A 19170-nucleotide genomic window follows, 5' to 3' on the forward strand; every position below is an offset into this window, starting at 1 on the left:
GGAAAGCTAAGAGTTTAACGACATGGCTCCCTAATGCCTGTGGAGGCAGCCCTCAAACATTGGCCAGCCTTCACCCCAGGGAAAGGATAAGTGGAGGCTACAGGCTAGATGCTCCTCAGGGAAGAAAGCAGTTATGCTAATGTTTTAACTAATTAGTGTCAGTTACAAATCAGTTCTTTCAGATGAAGGTTCCTCTTGAGAAAATATAGTGCTCATAAAAACATCTGCAGTTGGGTGGCAGTAGGCTGTGAGATGTTTTAGAAAAGCTCATTAACTCAGACTTGACTCATTAAGTATGGGTGATGAGAGGATATGGGGTATATGTCTGAAAACAGAACATACAAGGGATTCCTTTGCCAGGAGTCAGGAACTAATGGTGATGACAGGGATGGGGGAGGCATTGTTGACAGTGCATATATATGCGTGTTCAAAAATGTGATCCGCGCAGCAACCCCATGAGGTTGGAGTTAGCCTCTCTAAGCCTCAACATGCTCATCTGTAAAATGGGAAGATGTCGCTAACCAAGGACATAGAGCTGGTAAGTGGGCGGACTAGCTCCGTGTCTTGTGTAATTGTGTCTATGACTCTCAGCTACTCCTCACAGCTTTTCTTTAACCCAGGAAAGGGCTAGCTCCAGGCACAACTGCAGAACCACCACATCTGGCTTTGGTGTCCCTCTCCCTCTCCTGACTCCCTTAACCCCGGCTGGGAGCCTTGTCCCGAGACTTCATTTTCCACACAGTGGTTTTCTCAAATGTGTTCATAATTCCTTATAAAGTATCAACCTTCCCACAAATATTTTCATTTCAGTCAGAAAGTGTCACAGGCTGAACCAGCTCATGCTCTAACAACACCAGATTGGGTAGTAAAAAAGGGATGTGCCGCACAGGCAAAAAATACGTCCGAGATGAGCGAGAACATGGTTAGCTTACTCAAGAGTGGGGACAGCAGGAAATTGTTTCCAAGCTCTCCATAAAATAATACTAATATGGAAATATGAAATAAGCTTACACAAGATAAATTGGCGTATGGTAAATTGTCTGCTTATCTACAAAGAGCTTCGATTGCTCCTGGAAGAGAAGTGGTTTGGCTTGGTAGGGGAAAAAACACTCAGTCGTGGAGTTTCACAGATCTGAGAGTGTTCTCCTCCTGCTTCCTGGTTTCGTGATCTTGGGCCAGTGATTTAACTTTTCTGAACCTCAATTTCCTCATTTGCCAAATAGGAATAATGAGACCTAGATTTTAGGGTGTGGTAAGAATTAACTGAGGCGATAGGTGTGGTGCTCTCACCGTACTGCTTGAAGTGTGACGAAGGGTAGCCAGCATTATTGTTGGAGTGAGCATGGAGAGAAGCCCTGTTAGACTCCGACGGAATGAAACCACACTGCTCTCAATGTGCTCTTTGGCTCGGATGGTTTTCTTGTTTTGGCAGATCTCTCTTTCATTTTAATATATTTTCTATTGCAAGGCAAAAACAAAGTAAATTTACAAACACCAGTTGATAGCTTGGTGAAACTTGAATGAGCTTTTGGAGAAACTTGAATTTTATTCCCAATTTTCAAGGGAGGAGCTGTGGAAAACAGAAATCGAACAAGACTCTCAAAGACGTAACCTGTGTGTCTCTCAGCTTTTCGTTTGGTGCTTACCTAAGAGATGGTAAGACTTGTCTTGGCTGTTCCTAAAAATCAACTGGGCAACCAAATTTGCTTTTGGATTTTTCATCAGAGCAGGGGCCACCAGATCCATCGAACAGATTGCAGATGATGCAGTTGTTCTGAAGTAAAGTAGAGATCTACAGACACCCATGACCTCTCTGAGCAGAACCCTTTGTACAGAAACAGGAAGGGTTCTCCTCAGGGTGCAGTACATGGGAGGGCCCAGATTTAAGTTCTGAATCCCACAATGATCTCTTCAATGCGTTTTTTCTTCTTTTATGTTTTTCAGGTACTCTCCCCTGGGTATCGCCTGCCTGATTTGTGGGAAGATCATTGCAATCAAGGACTTAGAAGTGGTTGCTAGGCAACTGGGGATGTACATGGTCACAGTGATTGTGGGCCTCATCATCCATGGGGGCATCTTTCTCCCTTTAATTTACTTTCTAGTGACCAGGAAAAACCCCTTCTCCTTTTTTGCTGGCATTTTCCAGGCATGGATCACTGCCCTGGGTACCGCTTCCAGGTAGAGAACACAAGGAATCACCTTTCTTTCTCTCTGCTCACTCTTTTGTCCTCTTTGCCAAATCCTCTTTTTCAAAACCCTCCTGTCTCAAAGTTCAATGAGAACACTTTTCCCATATTATTAAAATATTTTTGAAAAAGGTGAATGCTTTGTATTTTTGGCTCCTTCTAGGAACTTTTGAGCAAGAATGCATCAGAAGATGAACATCTTTGCTGGTATGCAACTGCATTGGAAATACGATCTCATATTGAATTTCCCAGATGAATGCATGCTGTTAATCTGCATGCCTAATTTGCCACGTATAGCATTAGTTTAGTTTTAAATGTTTTCCAAATAACAGGATGTTATTCTATTTAAGAAATTCTGTCACCAGTGATCTGAAAAATGCTATCACAAAATATCATTCTATTGGAATAATTTTTCAAAAGCAGGAGAATGAGCTTTTGCAGGGTAAATGGTATGTTAAGTAAGATTTTTCAAACAAATCAGAAGTCAGTCAAGTCTTTGACCTCTGTGTGAACCGCTGATGGACCATTCTGCTCCACTGATTTTGAGAAAACCAGGTTGGCGTCGATTTGACTTGACATCGACTGCAAGTCAGTTCCTTCTTCATTACCTAGTTCCAGTGCCCCGGAAGCCAGTGAAGACTCCGGAGATATGCAGAGAGAAGTGTTTTGTTTTAGATGTCATCTGGACTGAAGTTAGCAAAACCAAACAAACAAATACATAAGAAACACTGGGCAATTGAGAATTTCTAAGCCTAAGGAGTTTTATTCCTTCAGCCTGCAACTGTTGTCTATATTTCTGCACATGTGTCCTTGGGTCACGAAACTAAGACTGAGGTCGTACAGAAGGTGGCAGGGAGGCAAGCAAATTCTGCAGCCCCTAGCTCAGCATTGTCTCTGGAGTCATGGGTCCTCGTTGCAGAGCGCGTGACCACACACTGCCAGTGAGGTGGCCGCTTGTGACACAGGGCGGCTGCAGTTCCAAGGCTCATGAGCAGGCGGTCGCACTTTCTTTAAGTGGCCTAACAATCCGGTAGCAGTGACTACCTGGGAAGCCACATTATCTTTCCCTCTCGCAAATCAGTGAGAATTTGGTACTAGTAAAAGGTGAGCTTCCAGAAAAAGCTGCAATATATGCATTCGTGGGGTCTAGACTCTGCACAAAGTTTCCCAAGATGAAGGGAAATACTCCAGAATTTCTTATTTCCTTCTTGGTCCTAAGTATCTTTGTCCATAAAGATCCTTTCTCTTTGGAGAAAAAGTAAATCCTTTTTTTTTTTTTTTTTTTAAATAAAAACCATCATCTTCAGTTTTATTTTTGTTTTCTGGTCATGAGCATAGCACACGCTCATTGTGAAAAAAGAGAGTGAATAAAATTTCAAAGGAGAAAATGAACATCACCAGTTATTCTGTCACCCAGTGATAATTGGTAGTAACCTTTAGTTAATCTTTACAGTTATATATCCTTCCAGTTCTTACTATGTATAGATATTGTAAACTGCTATTTTTCACTGGTCAACATATCATGAAAGTTGTGTTATATCTATCAAGATAGATCTTTCTACTATTTTTAAAACTGTACGATAATACACTGTATGTACTGCAATACAACCCCACCCTCATCCCGTGAGGTACATTTAAGGCATGTCTATTAAACAGGGTTGTGACAAGTATCCTTGTAAATACATCTCTGCAAGGTTGTCTGATGATGCCCTCAGGATAAATTTCTAGAAGTGGAATTTCTGAGTCCAGTGGCAAACACATTGACCGTTTTAGATCATATCACCAGACTGTCATTCAGAAAAGTATATTTGTTTACATCCCCCTAACTGGATGTGGGAGTGTGCCTTCCCCATCTACTCACCAGCTCTGGATAGCATCAGTCACTTGAATACTTGCCAGTCTTATTGGTGAAAAATGGTCTCATTGAATTTGCATTTCTGAGTCCTAGTGGGGGAAGCATCTTGCTGTCTTCTTATTGACCACCTTTCCCTCCACTCCCCCGCCCTGTGCATTTTTTGTGATCTTAATTTCCTGTTGGGGTATTCACCCTTTCCTGATTGGTTTTTGACTCTCTTCATGTATAAAAATATTAACTTACGTGTCACATGTTGCAAATAATGTCCCTCTCCTCTTGACATTTGTCTTAAAAATTTATAGAAGTTTTTAATTTGTATGTTGTTGAAGCTGTCAATATATTGAGAATGTTGATTTTGCTCAGGAACATCTTCTCCACCAAAGATTATAAAATATTACTTTATATTTTCTTCTAATACCTTTACAGTTTTGATCTTTAAACTATTTCAAAAATATTATGATTATCTTTTCTTGAATGACTAGACAAAAGGTATTCCAGTACCTTTATAAGATAAGGTAAATCTTAAAGGTATATGGATGGCCCAAATTCATATTTAAATCTGACAAAGGCTTGGGTTATCCGGCCAAGGCCATAAATGACCCATTTCTCCTCCTTACTTTGTATTTCCTTTGAAAAAAAAACAAGTGGTTTTAATTTTTGATTAGAACGTGACTTTTGCCTGGACGTGGAATTCCTATTTTTACAAGAAAAGAAACTTTTTAAGAAAAAGTCAATGTGGCGGGAGTCATGTACTAAGAATTAACTTTGCCGTCAGGACCAGAGGGAAAAAATGCAGCGCGTGAGGACAGCTGGCTAAACATCTTTCCTACCTCCCCGGACCTTGGACTGAATGGGGATGTGGAGGAAGGTTGACCCCCTCTTCTCAGTGGGCACAGGGCTGGTGTCAGGGAGGGTAGATGGAGGGGGACGGCCTGGCACACACCTCTCTGCATCTCTCTGACTTCAGTGCATACTGTTAAAACCAATCTGGGGAAACAAAGGAGAATCTCAAGTATCTGGTAGTTATTATTAGCAACATTTGAAGACTGTCATATGGCCATCGAGTCAGGAGCCAAGAAAACAATGACAGAACCTTGGCCTGTCAACACAGGAAAGCGTTAAAATTCTCAAGTCCCAGTTTGGATCAGCTGGGTTGATAATGGATTTTTAATTTTTAAAGCCTGCCCTGGAGAGAAACTGAGGATGTTTTCATGCCTTACCAATTATTTTCCCCAATCTATTTAATTGTCTCAAGACCCTTTGAGAACATTTTGGGGAAAGGAATGCAATAATAATAATTAACATATCCCAGTCCTCCCCGAAGTGTCCTCAGATTCATACCATTGAGAATCCCAGCCTCCACCCGCGGCTGAGCAGCCATTTCAGACCAGTCCTGGTGTCCTGGAAACCCTTCAAAGGGGTCCTAGGAAGGGGGGTGGGGGAGGCGTGGGGGTGAGAGGAATAAAGGGACACTAATGTCTCATTAAAACAGCTGGGGCAGCAAGCCAGGTACAACGGCATCCCCGCATGCGAACGAGGCTAGACCCCGACTTTTCTTCCCTGGGTTGATGAGGTTTTAGTAACGAGAGGTCTTCAAACATTCATTTCTTCTCCCTACCTAAGACCAAGCAGGAGGCGTGGGACAACCCCTGGAACGAAGAATGTTCCAGTAAGATGACTCTGGCTTCCCTAAGGTTGCTATTAGGAGTCTTTGGCCAGTGGTTTGGTAAGATGCAGACTTAGGCGACCCTCACATTAGAGCTTCTGGTTCCTTGGTTCTGAGCAGGGCCTGGAATCTGCATTTCATTTAGCTTCCCTGAAGGTGACGGTCCTCCCCCACTCTCTGAGAAACGCAGACTTCTGCAGTTGTCTTTGTCCAGCTTGGCTGGAGCCCCAGTTCTGACTAGCAGGAGGAGGGAACTATGACTAAGGCTGAAGTGCAAGAGAGAAAAAAGTGCTGTCTGCACTGGAGGTTTCCCAATTCACTTTGCTAAGGTTTGAATAGAAAAAAACATCGAAAGCGAACGGACCACAAAGCACTCCCAGGGCAGTGCAAGTGTTCTGCGCTGCTTTCCACATCACTTCCACTTTGACGCAAATCCACCTGCCGCCTCATGCACCTCTAGCCACATGAAAATAATGTTCTGGCCTTCAGCGTCCTTTATCCTTACAGGTCTCCTATTTTAGAAGACCCGTGAACATGTCGGGAATTCTGGCCTCTGAGGCTGGGTCATGTGCTCATGAACTCCCAGCCCACGCCGGGGAAGAGTGGGGGTGAAGTCACTCCGTACTGGGTCTTGCATTAGCAACAGAGCACGTGGTTTTCTGCTGTTATGGCGTTGGAGACACTGCAGAGTTGGCCAGGGACCATTTATCAGGGAGCTGGACTGTCTGTGAAGGTCCCCAGTGAATTACTAGAAGCTTGAGTTCAGGCTAAATGTGCTTAACATATTTGTCCAGCATTCTCAAAATTAGCAGGCCCAGCTCAGGGCAATTCCTAGGGGCTGGATGCAATCCATGTAGTTATCTTGTTGGAAACAGCATTTCTAGCATGAAATTATGGGTCATTCAAAAATTCCTCATTCTATTTCACTGTCGACAGCGATTCTTTTCTGACTTTTTTTTGTTGCAGCCCAGTTAATGTGGGCAATCAGATGAGCTTCAGTATTTAATCCAAGATAGAAACAGTGACCAAAGGAGAAAGAGAACTTGAAGCTCTGAGTAGATCTCAAAAACCAGAACCAATAAACACGTTTTGCTACCAGTTAGCATGTTAGTAGGACTGAATTTGAGCCTCCAAGTTGCTGGGTTTAGCTTGGCTCCAGACTGCTTTGCATACACGTTGCTTGACTGGAGCAAAGGAACAAAACTTTGTGGTGGCGTTCCAGTTTGTGCTTTGTCCTGCTTCTCTAAAGTGGACACAACTCGTCTCTCTCCCTTTCTCTCTTCGTCCCTTAGTGCCGGAACTTTGCCTGTCACCTTCCGTTGCCTGGAAGAAAATTTGGGGATTGATAAGCGCGTGACCAGATTTGTCCTCCCAGTCGGAGCAACCATTAACATGGACGGGACAGCCCTTTATGAAGCGGTGGCCGCCATCTTTATCGCCCAAATGAATGGTGTTGTCCTGGATGGAGGCCAGATTGTGACCGTGAGGTGAGTGAAGTGGGGGGTGAAGCACTGAAACAACCTTGTCCCGTATCCCCTTCCACTAACTCCATTTCCCAGGGGCCACTTGAATTTCAGTTCTCCTGGAGAAAAAATGAAGGAAATAACAGAGAAGGGGAATTGTTGGCAGTCTCAAAGGGAAAAGATGGTGACAGGAAAGAAGCAGGCTCATACTTATGCCTTCTGTTTGTATTGCACATGTGAAATTGCTTTGGAAATTTGATATTATTTGGTTTTTAACAATCTTGTGATGTTGCAAGGCACTTATTTCTCTGCGCATTTAATAGATGAAGAAGCACAGGCTTCCAGGGGCACGGTGGATTGTCCAAGGCTACACTGTTTGTATGGGCCAGCAGGGCTGTACCTGGGGCCAGCGTCAGCTGGCTCTGGGTCCAGTTTTTCTTTCATTAAAATATGCTCCCTTCAGCATTCCAGGAGTTAGTGGCAGAAAGGATGAAATAATGGAAGGAAGAGATTCCTCAGTACAAAATAAAACATTTTATTACAAATAAATAGCAAATGTTTTTGTTTTTACTAGTTATTTTTACCATATGTATTCATCATTTAAAAAATTCGGAAAGAACACTTTCCCAAGAGGTCTTTAAAAACTCATTGCTTCTCCGTAAACTTAAAGATCACACCTACTTGCATTTATTAATTTATCTAATCCTCACAACCACCCTATGAGATGTGAACTTGTCTTAGTCAGCTCAGGCTGCTATAACAAAATACCATAGACTGGATGGCTCAAACAACAGACGTTTACTTCTCACAGTTCTTGAGGCTGGGAAGTCCAAGATCAAGGTGCTGGCAGATTCGGCTCCTAGTCAATGTCCTCTTCCTGGCTTGCATATGGCTGCTTTCTCACTGTTTGCTCACACGGCCTTTCCCTGGTGCGTGGAGAGAGAGAGAGCAAGCTCTCTTACGTCTCCTCTTATAAGGCACTGATGCCATCACGGGGCCTCCAGCCTCATGACTTAATTACCTCTCAGAGGCCCATCTCCAGACACCATCCCATTGGAGATTAGGGCTTCAACAAATGAATTTTAGGGGGACACAACTCAGTCCTTACAGTACTCTATGGGAGCCTCAGTTTCCTCATCTGTATACTGGGGACAATAATCAAACATTCTAGGGAGGTTGAGAGTATTGTCCCTGGTATGTAGTCACCTGTCAATAAATGTCAGTTACTAGTACTATTACTGTTATTGATGCTCAATAAAATACAATACTCCTAGAATATGAGAGAAAAATGTGACAGTGATGTAGAGAGTGCCATGATGTTACGCAGTGGAAAACATGCTCCAGGTCAGAGTATCAAGCCTTCTAAATCGTGTCCTAACAGACTGCCTGTGAGACTGCCAACCTCTCTTGCTTTAGAATTCGAAGATGAACATAGCTCCTTAATCAAGCCCCTTCTTTTGAAACCAAGCAAAGATGATTGTGGTCCCTGAATTCTTGGCCTTGATGGCAACCATGCTTCCCATTAAGTTCATACCATTAGATGAGAACTTAGAGATGGGAGAATGGACCAGTGACCAAGTGATTGGGATTCATTAATTCGTAGAATATTCATCGTGGGGAGGGATCAGGGACATCAGGAGCCAGCGTGGCATTGGAGTCAAGCAGATGAGTGTTCACATCCCAGCAGACTATGTTCAAACTGCGGGACCCTAGTTTCTCCAGCCATCCAATCCATGGTTTCCTCATGTGGGAAGCAGGTGCTGCCATATGTACCTCACAGGGTTACTATGAGGTTCTGCTGTGACAACATGTGTGCAGTGCCTTGCACAGCATCCAAGAACCAGCCCTAGAGAAGTGAGCCAGGGGAGTGGAAGGACAGGAAATGCAGGAAGGGATAAAGGGACAGAGGGGAGATCACTGCCCGGGAACCTATTGTAGGACTTAGAATTCCAGACACTCTGCCCATGGTAGGGTGAGGGTATGATTGGGATGGAGGAACAGAGGGGGAACAAACTACCAGGAAGCCTTCTTTTTATAGGATTTTATTTCCCACAACCAAGAGGTAACCAGACAACGTGGCCACAGTGCAAAGGAATGTGTAAGAGTGACTCATAACAGAAGCAACTGACGTTGTAAATAAAACAGCCGAGGCCAAGGTCGTTGGAACTTGGGAAGTTCCCCTTCCCTGGTGTTCTATCCATGTTGGGGAAATGGCTGACAATTCCCACCTTCCAGCTCTTGGGGCTTTAGGGAAGTTTTCATTGCAGAGCAGCCTCACTCTGCGGAGATTTCCCAATAAGAATAATTCACGTTTTTTGGAGGGTGCAATGTGCCCAGCCTCTTCTAAGTGCTTTTTATTTATTAGCTCCTGAGAAACCCATAAGTGAGACAATATTATTATCTCCTTTTTTACAGATAAGGAAATGAAAGCACAAAGAGGTTAAGTAAGTTGCTCAAAGTTATGTGGTTAATAAGTGGCAGAGCTGGGATTTGAACCAGGTCGTTCAACTCCAGAACCTTTAGTGATCACCACCACACGCTACTCCCCTCCTATGACCCAGATGGATCCAAGGAAAATGAAGTTCTCTAACCCTGATACCCCAGCTCCTTACTGGTGGGGCAGGGGAAGAGCATAGATGGGTTCTGTAGATCCGACCTAGGGGAGTTGTCTTTACTGGGACAGGCCTAAATCTGGGAAGGATGGCAATATGGATAAACAGCACAAACCACAAGATCTCCTGAGGCCTTGGTTTCCTCATATGTGAGATGAATTCAGGTCCCTCCCAACTGGAAGACCCAGAATTCTGTGCTTGGTCACACTGTTGGTCTGGGGTTGGTTAAGCCGGTTTGGGAAACTGATTCTCAGTTTGAAGCCAGAGGACCTACTCTAGAAACTCTGAAATTGTATAACTGCAAAGAAAGCAGCCCCCCCCCTTCTCTTTTGAGCACCCACAAAAGCAAGTTGGGAATCAATATTTTCAGAAGCATCCTTCCATTTAGAAATGACAGCTTTTATAAATGGCATCCAGAAAAGAGGAAAAAAAGTCACTAGCCTTTGCTGGACCACAGAGACCCCTTAGGACCTAGACAGGGCACTTGAACCCTAGCTTAAACCCTCTTCCAGAGACAATTTCAAAATGGTGCTGTGTGTGCCCTTGGCATGGCTTGGAAAGCAAATGATGAGATGCTTCAAAAGAAAACCTCCTGTTATTTCATTATCATTTCTTGGTGCCCTCTTTCTGAATAATGTATTTTCCAGCTCATGGTGGAACGTCCAGGTGTCTGAAGCTTAATGTCATTTGGAATCTGTTGATTTGTTCCCCCAATGGCCATTTTGCTGGGTCTGGATATTTGCTATTCTGAGTTCTCATGTTAACATTGGCAGTGGCCTCCTCACACTCTGGCCACGTAGTCCAGAAGTCTCTGGTGCTCGCGGAGACGTAGGGGCGTGAGCAGAAATGAATGCGGTTGTGTTCCCATGGGAGGATTAAGGGGGATTTGTTTTTCTTCCTTACCATTTCCTTGCCTGCTTTTAGACCCATGCTTACCTTATTTGAACCCTGTGATCTGTTAAGCTAATCAGATGTCATGATGAGGATAAGGCTCCAATCCATGAATTTATTGAACAGAATCCAAATAGATCCTCATTCCAGGGTCTTGGTACTCTAGATTTCTCTATCCTGTGGGAGGGAAAAGGAGTTTTGTGACTGCCAGGAAAATTAGAGCTTAAAATTACCAGAGACGGTTTTGGCAAGGCCTCTCTCTTCCCATGACCTGGCCTTCTCTGTTCTCCAGCCTCACAGCCACGCTGGCGAGCGTCGGCGCCGCCAGTATCCCCAGTGCCGGGCTGGTCACCATGCTCCTCATTCTGACAGCTGTGGGCCTGCCGACAGAGGACATCAGCCTGCTGGTGGCTGTGGACTGGCTGCTGTAAGTGTTTGCAGATGGGGTTCTGCTGGGGACGTGAGTATTCCCTCCCGGGGTGGCCAAGATCTTAGCCAATCCCCATGGCAACTCCCTCACTTTCTCCCTCCCTCCTTCCCTCTAACATTTGCTGAGTGCCTACTTGGGAACCAAAGAAGAAAAAGATAGAATCTTTAAGGGCCTCACAGTCTAGGGGAAGAATCAGATAAGTTGTAATGCAGAGTTAAAAGCGTAGAGGTAAGGAACCAACTACTGACTCATGAAAGGATCTCAAAACCTTATGTTGAGTGAACGAAGCACAAAGGAGTATAGACTGTCTGATTCCATGTATATGAAGCTCTAGGGAAGACAGTATCATCCCTAGCAATAGAAAGAGATCAGTGTTTGCCGGAGCCCAAGGGTAGGGGCGATAGAAATGTTCCATGTGCTCAGGGATGCACAGCTGTCTACATTTGCCAAAACTCATCAAATCATGCACTTAAAATGGGTACAATTTATTGTTTGTAAATTACACTTTGATAAAATAGATTAAAAAGTAGCACACACATAAAAGGATAGTGATAGAGAGAGCCTCTGTTCCATCTAGGACGGCAAGGCAGAGTGGAGAAATCAGGAAACTATGAAAATGGTTACCAAGTTGGAGAGCCACCCTACATCTTCCTCTCACCACAACCCTGAAAGTTTGGTGTTATTACTCCCATTTTATAGATGAAGAAACTGAGGTTTGGGGAGGTAAAGTGACTTGAGAATGAAAGAGATTTGACCCTAGGTCTGCTTGGTTTTGGAGGCCACCACATTCATACTCATGGCCATATTCAAGCTTCTGAAGGCAGTGATAGCTGAGCTGAATCATACCTGGTGGGTAGAAGTAACCGATAGTACACAGATGGAGGGGAGCAGGACATCCCAGTCAAGGCCAGCCTGCACACAGGCACTGAGGCAGCAGTGTGGGGGCCTTTGAGTGGTTTCGGATTATTACAGCACAAAGTGTGAGGCAGGGAGTGGCGGAAGCTGAGGCAAGATGGACAGTTTCAGAGGCCGTGCAAGGAAGCTTAAACTTGACTGTGTGCACATAGCCCAGCTGCCTTTACCAGCAAAGGACGTTATCCTAGTGGAGGATGCTCACTGCCCATTCACAAAAGTGGGCCAGTCTAGCCAGATGGTCCCCAACAGGGAAGGTGGAATCCATCTTTGCTAAGGGCCCATTTGGGCTCTGACCTTCTGTGGGATGGACCCTGATGCCCCATGTCCAGTCTTGGACCTAAATGACAGGGGCTGGGGGATGCCAATGACTTCAATGTCAGAGGTGCAGAGTGACAAGTGCTGGTGCAGAGGTTCAAGGCCAAAATGCCCACACTTTTTTTTTTTTGTGAGGAGGACCAGCCCTGAGCTAACATCCAAGACAATCCTCCTCTTTTTTTTTTTTTTTTTTTTTTGCTGAGGAAGACTGGCCCTGGGCTAACATCTGTGCCCATCCTCCTCCACCGTACACGGGACGCCGCCACAGCACGGCTTAACAAGTGGTGCGTCAGTGTGTGCCCAGGATCCGAACTGGCGAACCCCGGGCCGCCGCAGTGGAGCGTGTTCACTTAACTGCTTGTGCCACTGGGCCGGCCCCCCACACTTATTTTTTAAACTGCCTCACATGCCAGTGACAGTTTTTCTGACATGTATTGGCATAGATTTTAAGAGACAGAAGCCACAGTTTATGGACTCGAGTTTCCCCCATGCTAAAACAAGTTCCTTCCCCCTACACTCATCCTTCCAAAGAGAGAAGCGTGCAAGTGGCTGCAGGGAGGAAGGGCATCTGGGAAGGCTAGAAGGCCTCTCCATAAAACTTGCCTGCTGTTGAGGTTTAGGTTGGACATGAGAAGTGGCTCCCTGAACATAATCTGTTTAACTCAGGAGGGCTGCGAGGGGGGTCATGGATCTTTCTGACTGGTTCTTTCGTCACCAGAGAAATGCTCTGGAAATGCCTTCGGTGGGAAGGTGAAGAGCAGATGAACGACCTCTTATCTCTCCCTGCCAGTCTCTCTCAGGGGGTGATGGGATCTTTCATGCTGGTGTTCTCTGTGCCCTGTGCTGGCCCCAAGGGCAGCCTTTCTCATCACGTCCGTTCAGACAAGGCAGCCATGGGGGCAGCTGAGATTCGGTGGTGGTGTGTGGGTGGAAGGATTGGGAGCAAACAGGATGAAGGAGACAAAGGAGTGGGGTAGGATTTGGTTGGGAAAGAGGACAAAGGGGAAATGAAGACATTGGCAGTGGTTTGGGGACAGAGCACACAGTAGGAGCTCAATAAATGCGTGCTAAAGTTAACCACAGAGTTGCTGTGTGATGACCAGGGGCCTTTCCACACCAGAAGAAAGACAGAGGGAGCTACTGAATCGCATCTGCCTCCCCTGTGACTTTGGTTACTGAGTCCTCTGCCTCTTTGTCCCCAGAGCCTCTGAACTCGTGTTGTCATCGAGCGCCCCTTGTCTGTGGCGACCACATTGCCTAGTCTCTTCTTGGGCTTGTTTCTGGGTCCCAAAATCAGCCATTAGAGTTGCGTCTTTTTAAAAATTATTATTACAGAGGCTGCATCCCCCCATTTTATGCAAATACCTTTGAGTGGAAAAAAAATACACTAGTATTGTCTGGAATGAAGAAACAGAGCTGGTATTTGGTGGGTACCACATGTTCTTCACATCTGTTTACAGCTAAAGAGCCCTATGGTGTGTTTCATAGATGAAGAAACTGGGGATCAGAAAGGTCAAGTCTCCCGCCTGGAGCACAGCAGACCTTGTGTGGCCAGGTCAGGGCCCTTCACCCCACCCCATACAACTTCCTTGTTAGTGTCAAGCAGAGCTCACCGAGTCGGAAAGGATGAAGACAGACCTATCGGGGTCACCCCTGCTTCTACACACTAACCAGAGAATTTTCGGTTTGACTTGTTTTTTTCGCCTCTCAGGATTAAAACAAAACAAAAGGCCTGAGTGGGACAGTCAAGGTCTCAGCCACTCTTAGAATTCAGGTCCTCCTGCCCCAGTGGGTCAGCCATGGTGGGCCCTGGTGTCATTTCTTCCAAGCCTATTGGATGAGAGTCAGTTCTTGAAACATTCAAGACCCTGCCTACCTCTGACCTGAATGTCAGCGCGTGGAAGAGGAGGGCCGGGCCTCTCGATCGCCCCACATGGGCACTCACAGGCTCATACTTGCACAGAGAGCAGGGCATCCTAACTCCAAGGCTGACACGTGCCAGCAGAAGGGAGTTGGCTGAACGAAAAATGTGATGATACATTTGGATTAACTATATTGAAGAAATTGTCTAGGAGAAAACACCATCCCAGGCTGGAGCTGGAAAGGAAGGAGCAAATGAAGAGCTCTCCTCTAGTTCCGGGGTCTGACCTCAGATGGAGGGAGGCCCCGTGATCAAGGAGGAAAAGGCGAAGGAGCAGGGGGCCTGGCTCTGAGCTCTGCACTCGCTCTCTGTCGGACTTTGGGCCAGTAACCTAATCTCTGGATTCAGCTACGTCATGTGCATGATGGGAACAGTAACTTATCAGCTTGAAAGCAGAGTCTAGACCCAGAGCCCTTGAATGCCCTGCTAGTTTAAGGCCTGGACTAGGATTCTGTTGGTGCTGGATGTTTGTGTACAAATAAGCATGAACGTTCATTTCAAGAAGGAAAGGAAAAGGGAGGGTAGAGGATCCTGGGAAAATGTGTGTAGGAGTCTGTAGCTAGGTCAGAACTGCTTTGAATTAGTAATGGTACCACATTCTTTCCCACCAGCAAGAGGAGTTCTGGAAACATGCTCTGGGTCATGGATTCCATGCTGTTGGGTGCCCATTAGTGAGTGAGTGGGGCAGGGGGATGAGTCAAGATAGGAGTGCCAGGCATTTCCTAGTAAAGTAGTCTGTGGAGGAAAAGCAGAGAAAGAGAAAAGGGGGAGATGTTTTTCCTCTCTAGGTAAGGTTTGTAGGCTTTCATAACTCTAGCAATTTTCCAATTTAAAACCCAACAAAGCCTGCAGTGACATTTAATGTGCCACGGTGTTTGCCAACTGCTGGAGACCTGCCAGCCTCATTACTGCCCGCCAAGCCCTGGCTGCTTTTCAACGGGCAGGCTTAGCTGCTCTGTAAATGTCATGGTGAAAACCAAGATTCTGGGCCCTGAAAAGTGCCTGAGTCCTTCAACACCGAGGAGCAGGGCTAGTAAAACCAGAACCTTCCCCAGGGTCCAAGAAGCCCTTTGTGTCAGGAATCCTTGGCAGATGTTTGTAAGAGACCTCGCTGATTCCTCCCTCTCTCTGGAGGAGGCAGGATGGAGTGAAAATTGGGAGCCAGTTCCAGGGAGAGGTGATAAATAACTGGGTCTGGCCACAGGTGGGGGAAAAAAGGCCAAAATAAAGTGAAACCCAAGTGGGTCTATGGCCCACTTATCAGACTGCTGGTGAGGTCATTTCTGAGGACACATTTGTTAACTGGGGGATATCCTTGAGATGGCACTTATAAGGAAGGCCGTAAGGAGCCTCCACCCTGCAAGGAGGCCTCTGAAGCTCCGCATCAGCATGCCTCCCTGGAGGGAATAGAGCATTGGTCCTCAGACTTGAGCGTGCACTAAATTCTCCTGGAGATTCAGGAGGTCTGGGGTGGGGCCCAACAATTGGCATTTCTGACAAGTTCCCAAGTGGTGCCAATGATGCTGTCCAGGGACCTCACTTCCAGAAGCAATGGACTAGACACAGGGAGGGGGAGTGGGAGTTCCCGATTGTGGGTATATGAGCACCTCTGCTCTTTCTTGAGTATCCATTCAATGAAAATAGATTGACAGGATGCAGGATACCAATAGCTAATACTTAGCAAGTGCCCCTTAACTGTTAGACATTGTTCTAAGCTCTTTACATGGACTTGTTTAAAAGTCACAGCAAATTATGAGGCAGCTAAAAATATTATCCCTGTTTTACAGTTAAGGAAACTGAGGCTCAGAGCAAAGAAACTTATCCCAATTTAGTGGAGATTAAATGGCTGAACTGGGATTCAAATCCAGACCATCTGGCTGTTCCTTAGGGGTTCCAGGTCCACCCATCTGGATTCTTGTTCCCTTATTTAAGACACACACATGCATACACACCCGGACACATAACTGATTTAAACTCCACTCCATGTCTGGTGGAAAAGAAAACCAATTTCTACATCCACTGTATCTCTGAAGATTCTAGGGGATTATCTCTAGATTATGTTTAAGTCTTTTGCTTTGATTTTCCACTTCCACTGAGTTCTCCTCTTTCCTACGTCTTCTCTTATGTCTAGTCTATGTCAACCTCAGCATGGAATATGACCCTTTTCTACTAAGTCCTTCCCTGCCCCCAAGAGTGACCCTGACTCCAAGCAGTGTAATTACAGATCAGGGGGATAGGGTGGGGTGGGGGTGCAGCTGTAGTTCTGCACAGCAAAACCATGTTTAAATGTATCACAAAAGAAATGCGTGCTCATGGAAAAACAAGAGGTGGTGCAAAGCTCAGGAAAGTTATAAGATGAAAAAGAAAAAATCTCCCTTCACCTACACTTGACTCTCAAGTCTTGCTTCTCTGAAGTAATCACTGTTAATAATTTTAGGTATCACAGAAAACAACAATTTAATATTAGCCTTCCCTTTTCTTTAAGAAAATCCTTTGGTGTTCCCCAGCTGGAAATCACTGCCTACACTTGTTCAGTGCCCTTCTCTCCCTGCCTTGCTGGGCCTCCTGCTCTCATCCCTGTGTCTTCCCCAGCTCTCAGGACACCTCTCTTGGTTTTCTATGCAAGATAATTTGGGCTCTCCAAATTATCTCCTTCCTCCTCCTTCTAGATCTTGCCCTGCATCCTAACTTTTTACCATTGAAATATCCAACCAGATGACAGTTCTCTTTCTAGAGTTAACATGCTTCCACCTCTTAAGCCAACAATCCATCCCGCTGGCCTCCTTCACATACCTGCTGACTAACCCCCTCCCCCCACCCTGTCCATGTCATAAAACATGGTCTCAGACCTCAAAAGGCTTATAGTCAAGTAATGGGGACAGATGTGGTCAAAAAATCCCAGCAGAGTGACCTAGGTGCAAAAAGAGGATGAGACTTGGTGGGAGAATAAGAATGGAGGTGATCTGCTCCCCTTTTCCCTTGGACTAATAATAATAACCACAATGAGCAGCTAAGTTTCGAGCACTAAGTTTGTGTTGGACAATATGTCAGGCCTTTTCTATGCAGAGTCTAACAGAGGGTCGCTCAGAAGACAAGCACTCAGTACATGTTAGCAGTCAGCATCTTCTCAGCACGCTCGGAGGTGGGCATTACTTTCCGTATTTTACAAATGAGAGAGCTGAGCAGGAAAGGGTGAGTAACTTGTCCTGCTGGAGCCAGGATTGCAATCCAGTCTCGAATCCAAAGTTCACCCTCAACCAGTGCTTCCATGGGCTCTCCTTCCTTCCCAACCCCATGTGGCTTTAGCCCTCGGATGCCCAGAATGATGCCAGCCTCCTCAGGTCTGGAGCCTCTGGTGACCCCTTTGCCACACCGTGCACCCTGCATTCTGAGAGGCAGACATGATGGTTTGTTTCTATGAATGTTAAGTTGAATCATATGAAATTTCCCATATTTGACCTTTTTGGACTCATAAAACATCAGTTTCATATGGTTCAACTCAATACAAGGAACCGGGTGAATTTTGAGTGACCCTGCTCCTGTGGCTCTGTTCTTCTGTGAGAACCAGGACTTGCAGACAGACCCACCATCTTCCTGCCAGAGGTTTTAGACTGAGAGATAGAAAAGAGAGAGAGTCCCTTGACAATTGCTTTTCTTCCAGGGAACCAAGTCCAGTACCTCTGTGTGAAATAGCTCAGTCAAGCCTGGTGGCCTCAAAAGGGTAGCTATGTCATCTGGAGTGAGTCCATTCAATTAAAGGTTCTGCTCTCACCTGTGTCCCCTTCTCCCAGTCCTGACACACAGCATCTAGACCCAAGGAGAACACCAAACACTCTAAAATTCTTTTTACCAAGTAGCGTAAAAGCACCTGAGGTCAGCAGAGTTTCATGAACAGTCATGGCTGGTTGTGAGAGAAAATGAAAGCATTTGCCTGTGGAGAAATTTTCCACATGTGAACCATAAATTCCCATATCCTGCTTTTGGTCAGAGTTGGACTTCCCCAGAGTTGGTCAGACATTCCCCCAGTGGCCTCAAAAGCAAACCAAAAATTCTACTATCTTCTGTCTCCTTCCATTTACCTTCCCTCTCCTCACCTTCGCAGTCAATCTTCTTGAATAAGTTGAGTATACATAACGTCTCCACTTCCTCACTTCTCATTCAATTTTCTACCTAAGGTGAGCTGGCTTCTGTCCCTGCCTCTGTATTGAAACTACCCTTGCCAGGTCACTAATGGCCTCTCTGTTGCTAAAACCAAGAGACACTTTTCCTTACCTTACCTGACCTCTAGGCAGTAATGGCCATTGCCCATCACACTCTTATTTTTGAAACATGCTTCCCCCAAACCATTCCCTCTTCTAGTTTCTTTCCCCCTTTGCAGACTCTTATTCCTTTGCCCATTCCTTAAGTGTTGGTCACCCTTGGGGTTCTTAGAACTTTATCCCAAGCAAAATGAGGAGCCACTAAAGAGAAAGATGACGCTTGTTCCATTATGAAGAATGGATTAAAAAGAACAGGACTGAAAGAGCAAAATCCACTTAGTGAAGTTGTGGTGGCTTCACACCTTCCAGATTTTCTGTTCTTCTCACTCTACATTCTCTCCAAGGATGAGCTGAACACACCTATGGCATCCACCTATGGCCTCTCTAGGTGTAAACTCCTCATTCACTACCTGCAGCTCAGATGTCTCTCCTGATCTCTAGTCCATATTCCCAACCACTTGTGGGACATCTCCCCCTTGCTGGGTCACAGCCCTCACACTCAATATGCTCAGACTGACACCTGAATCTTTCCTACCCCAACCTCTTATGCCCCATACATGTGGTAGCATTGTCCACTGGCTGTCCAAACCAGAAACCTGAGAGGAATCCTTGACTCTGTTCTCCAATCAACTCTCAAATCCTGTACTTCTGGAGAGT

The 19170-nt window shown here is 45.5% G+C and overlaps 1 protein-coding gene across 1 annotated transcript in view; it reads left to right on the forward strand.

The window, feature by feature from the left end:
- Positions 1 to 19170, forward strand: part of SLC1A2 (solute carrier family 1 member 2) — a 73597-nt gene that overhangs the window by 42056 nt on the left and 12371 nt on the right. The window contains exons 7-9 of the mRNA XM_087423132.1: positions 1945 to 2178; positions 7000 to 7194; positions 10966 to 11100. Coding sequence (XP_087279258.1) covers positions 1945 to 2178; positions 7000 to 7194; positions 10966 to 11100 — 564 coding nt within the window. The remainder of the gene's footprint in view (positions 1 to 1944; positions 2179 to 6999; positions 7195 to 10965; positions 11101 to 19170) is intronic.

The sequence above is a fragment of the Ceratotherium simum genome, chromosome 34 (assembly GCF_057802395.1).
Source record: "Ceratotherium simum simum isolate JZ-2026a chromosome 34, ASM5780239v1, whole genome shotgun sequence".
Taxonomy (NCBI): domain Eukaryota; kingdom Metazoa; phylum Chordata; class Mammalia; order Perissodactyla; family Rhinocerotidae; genus Ceratotherium; species Ceratotherium simum.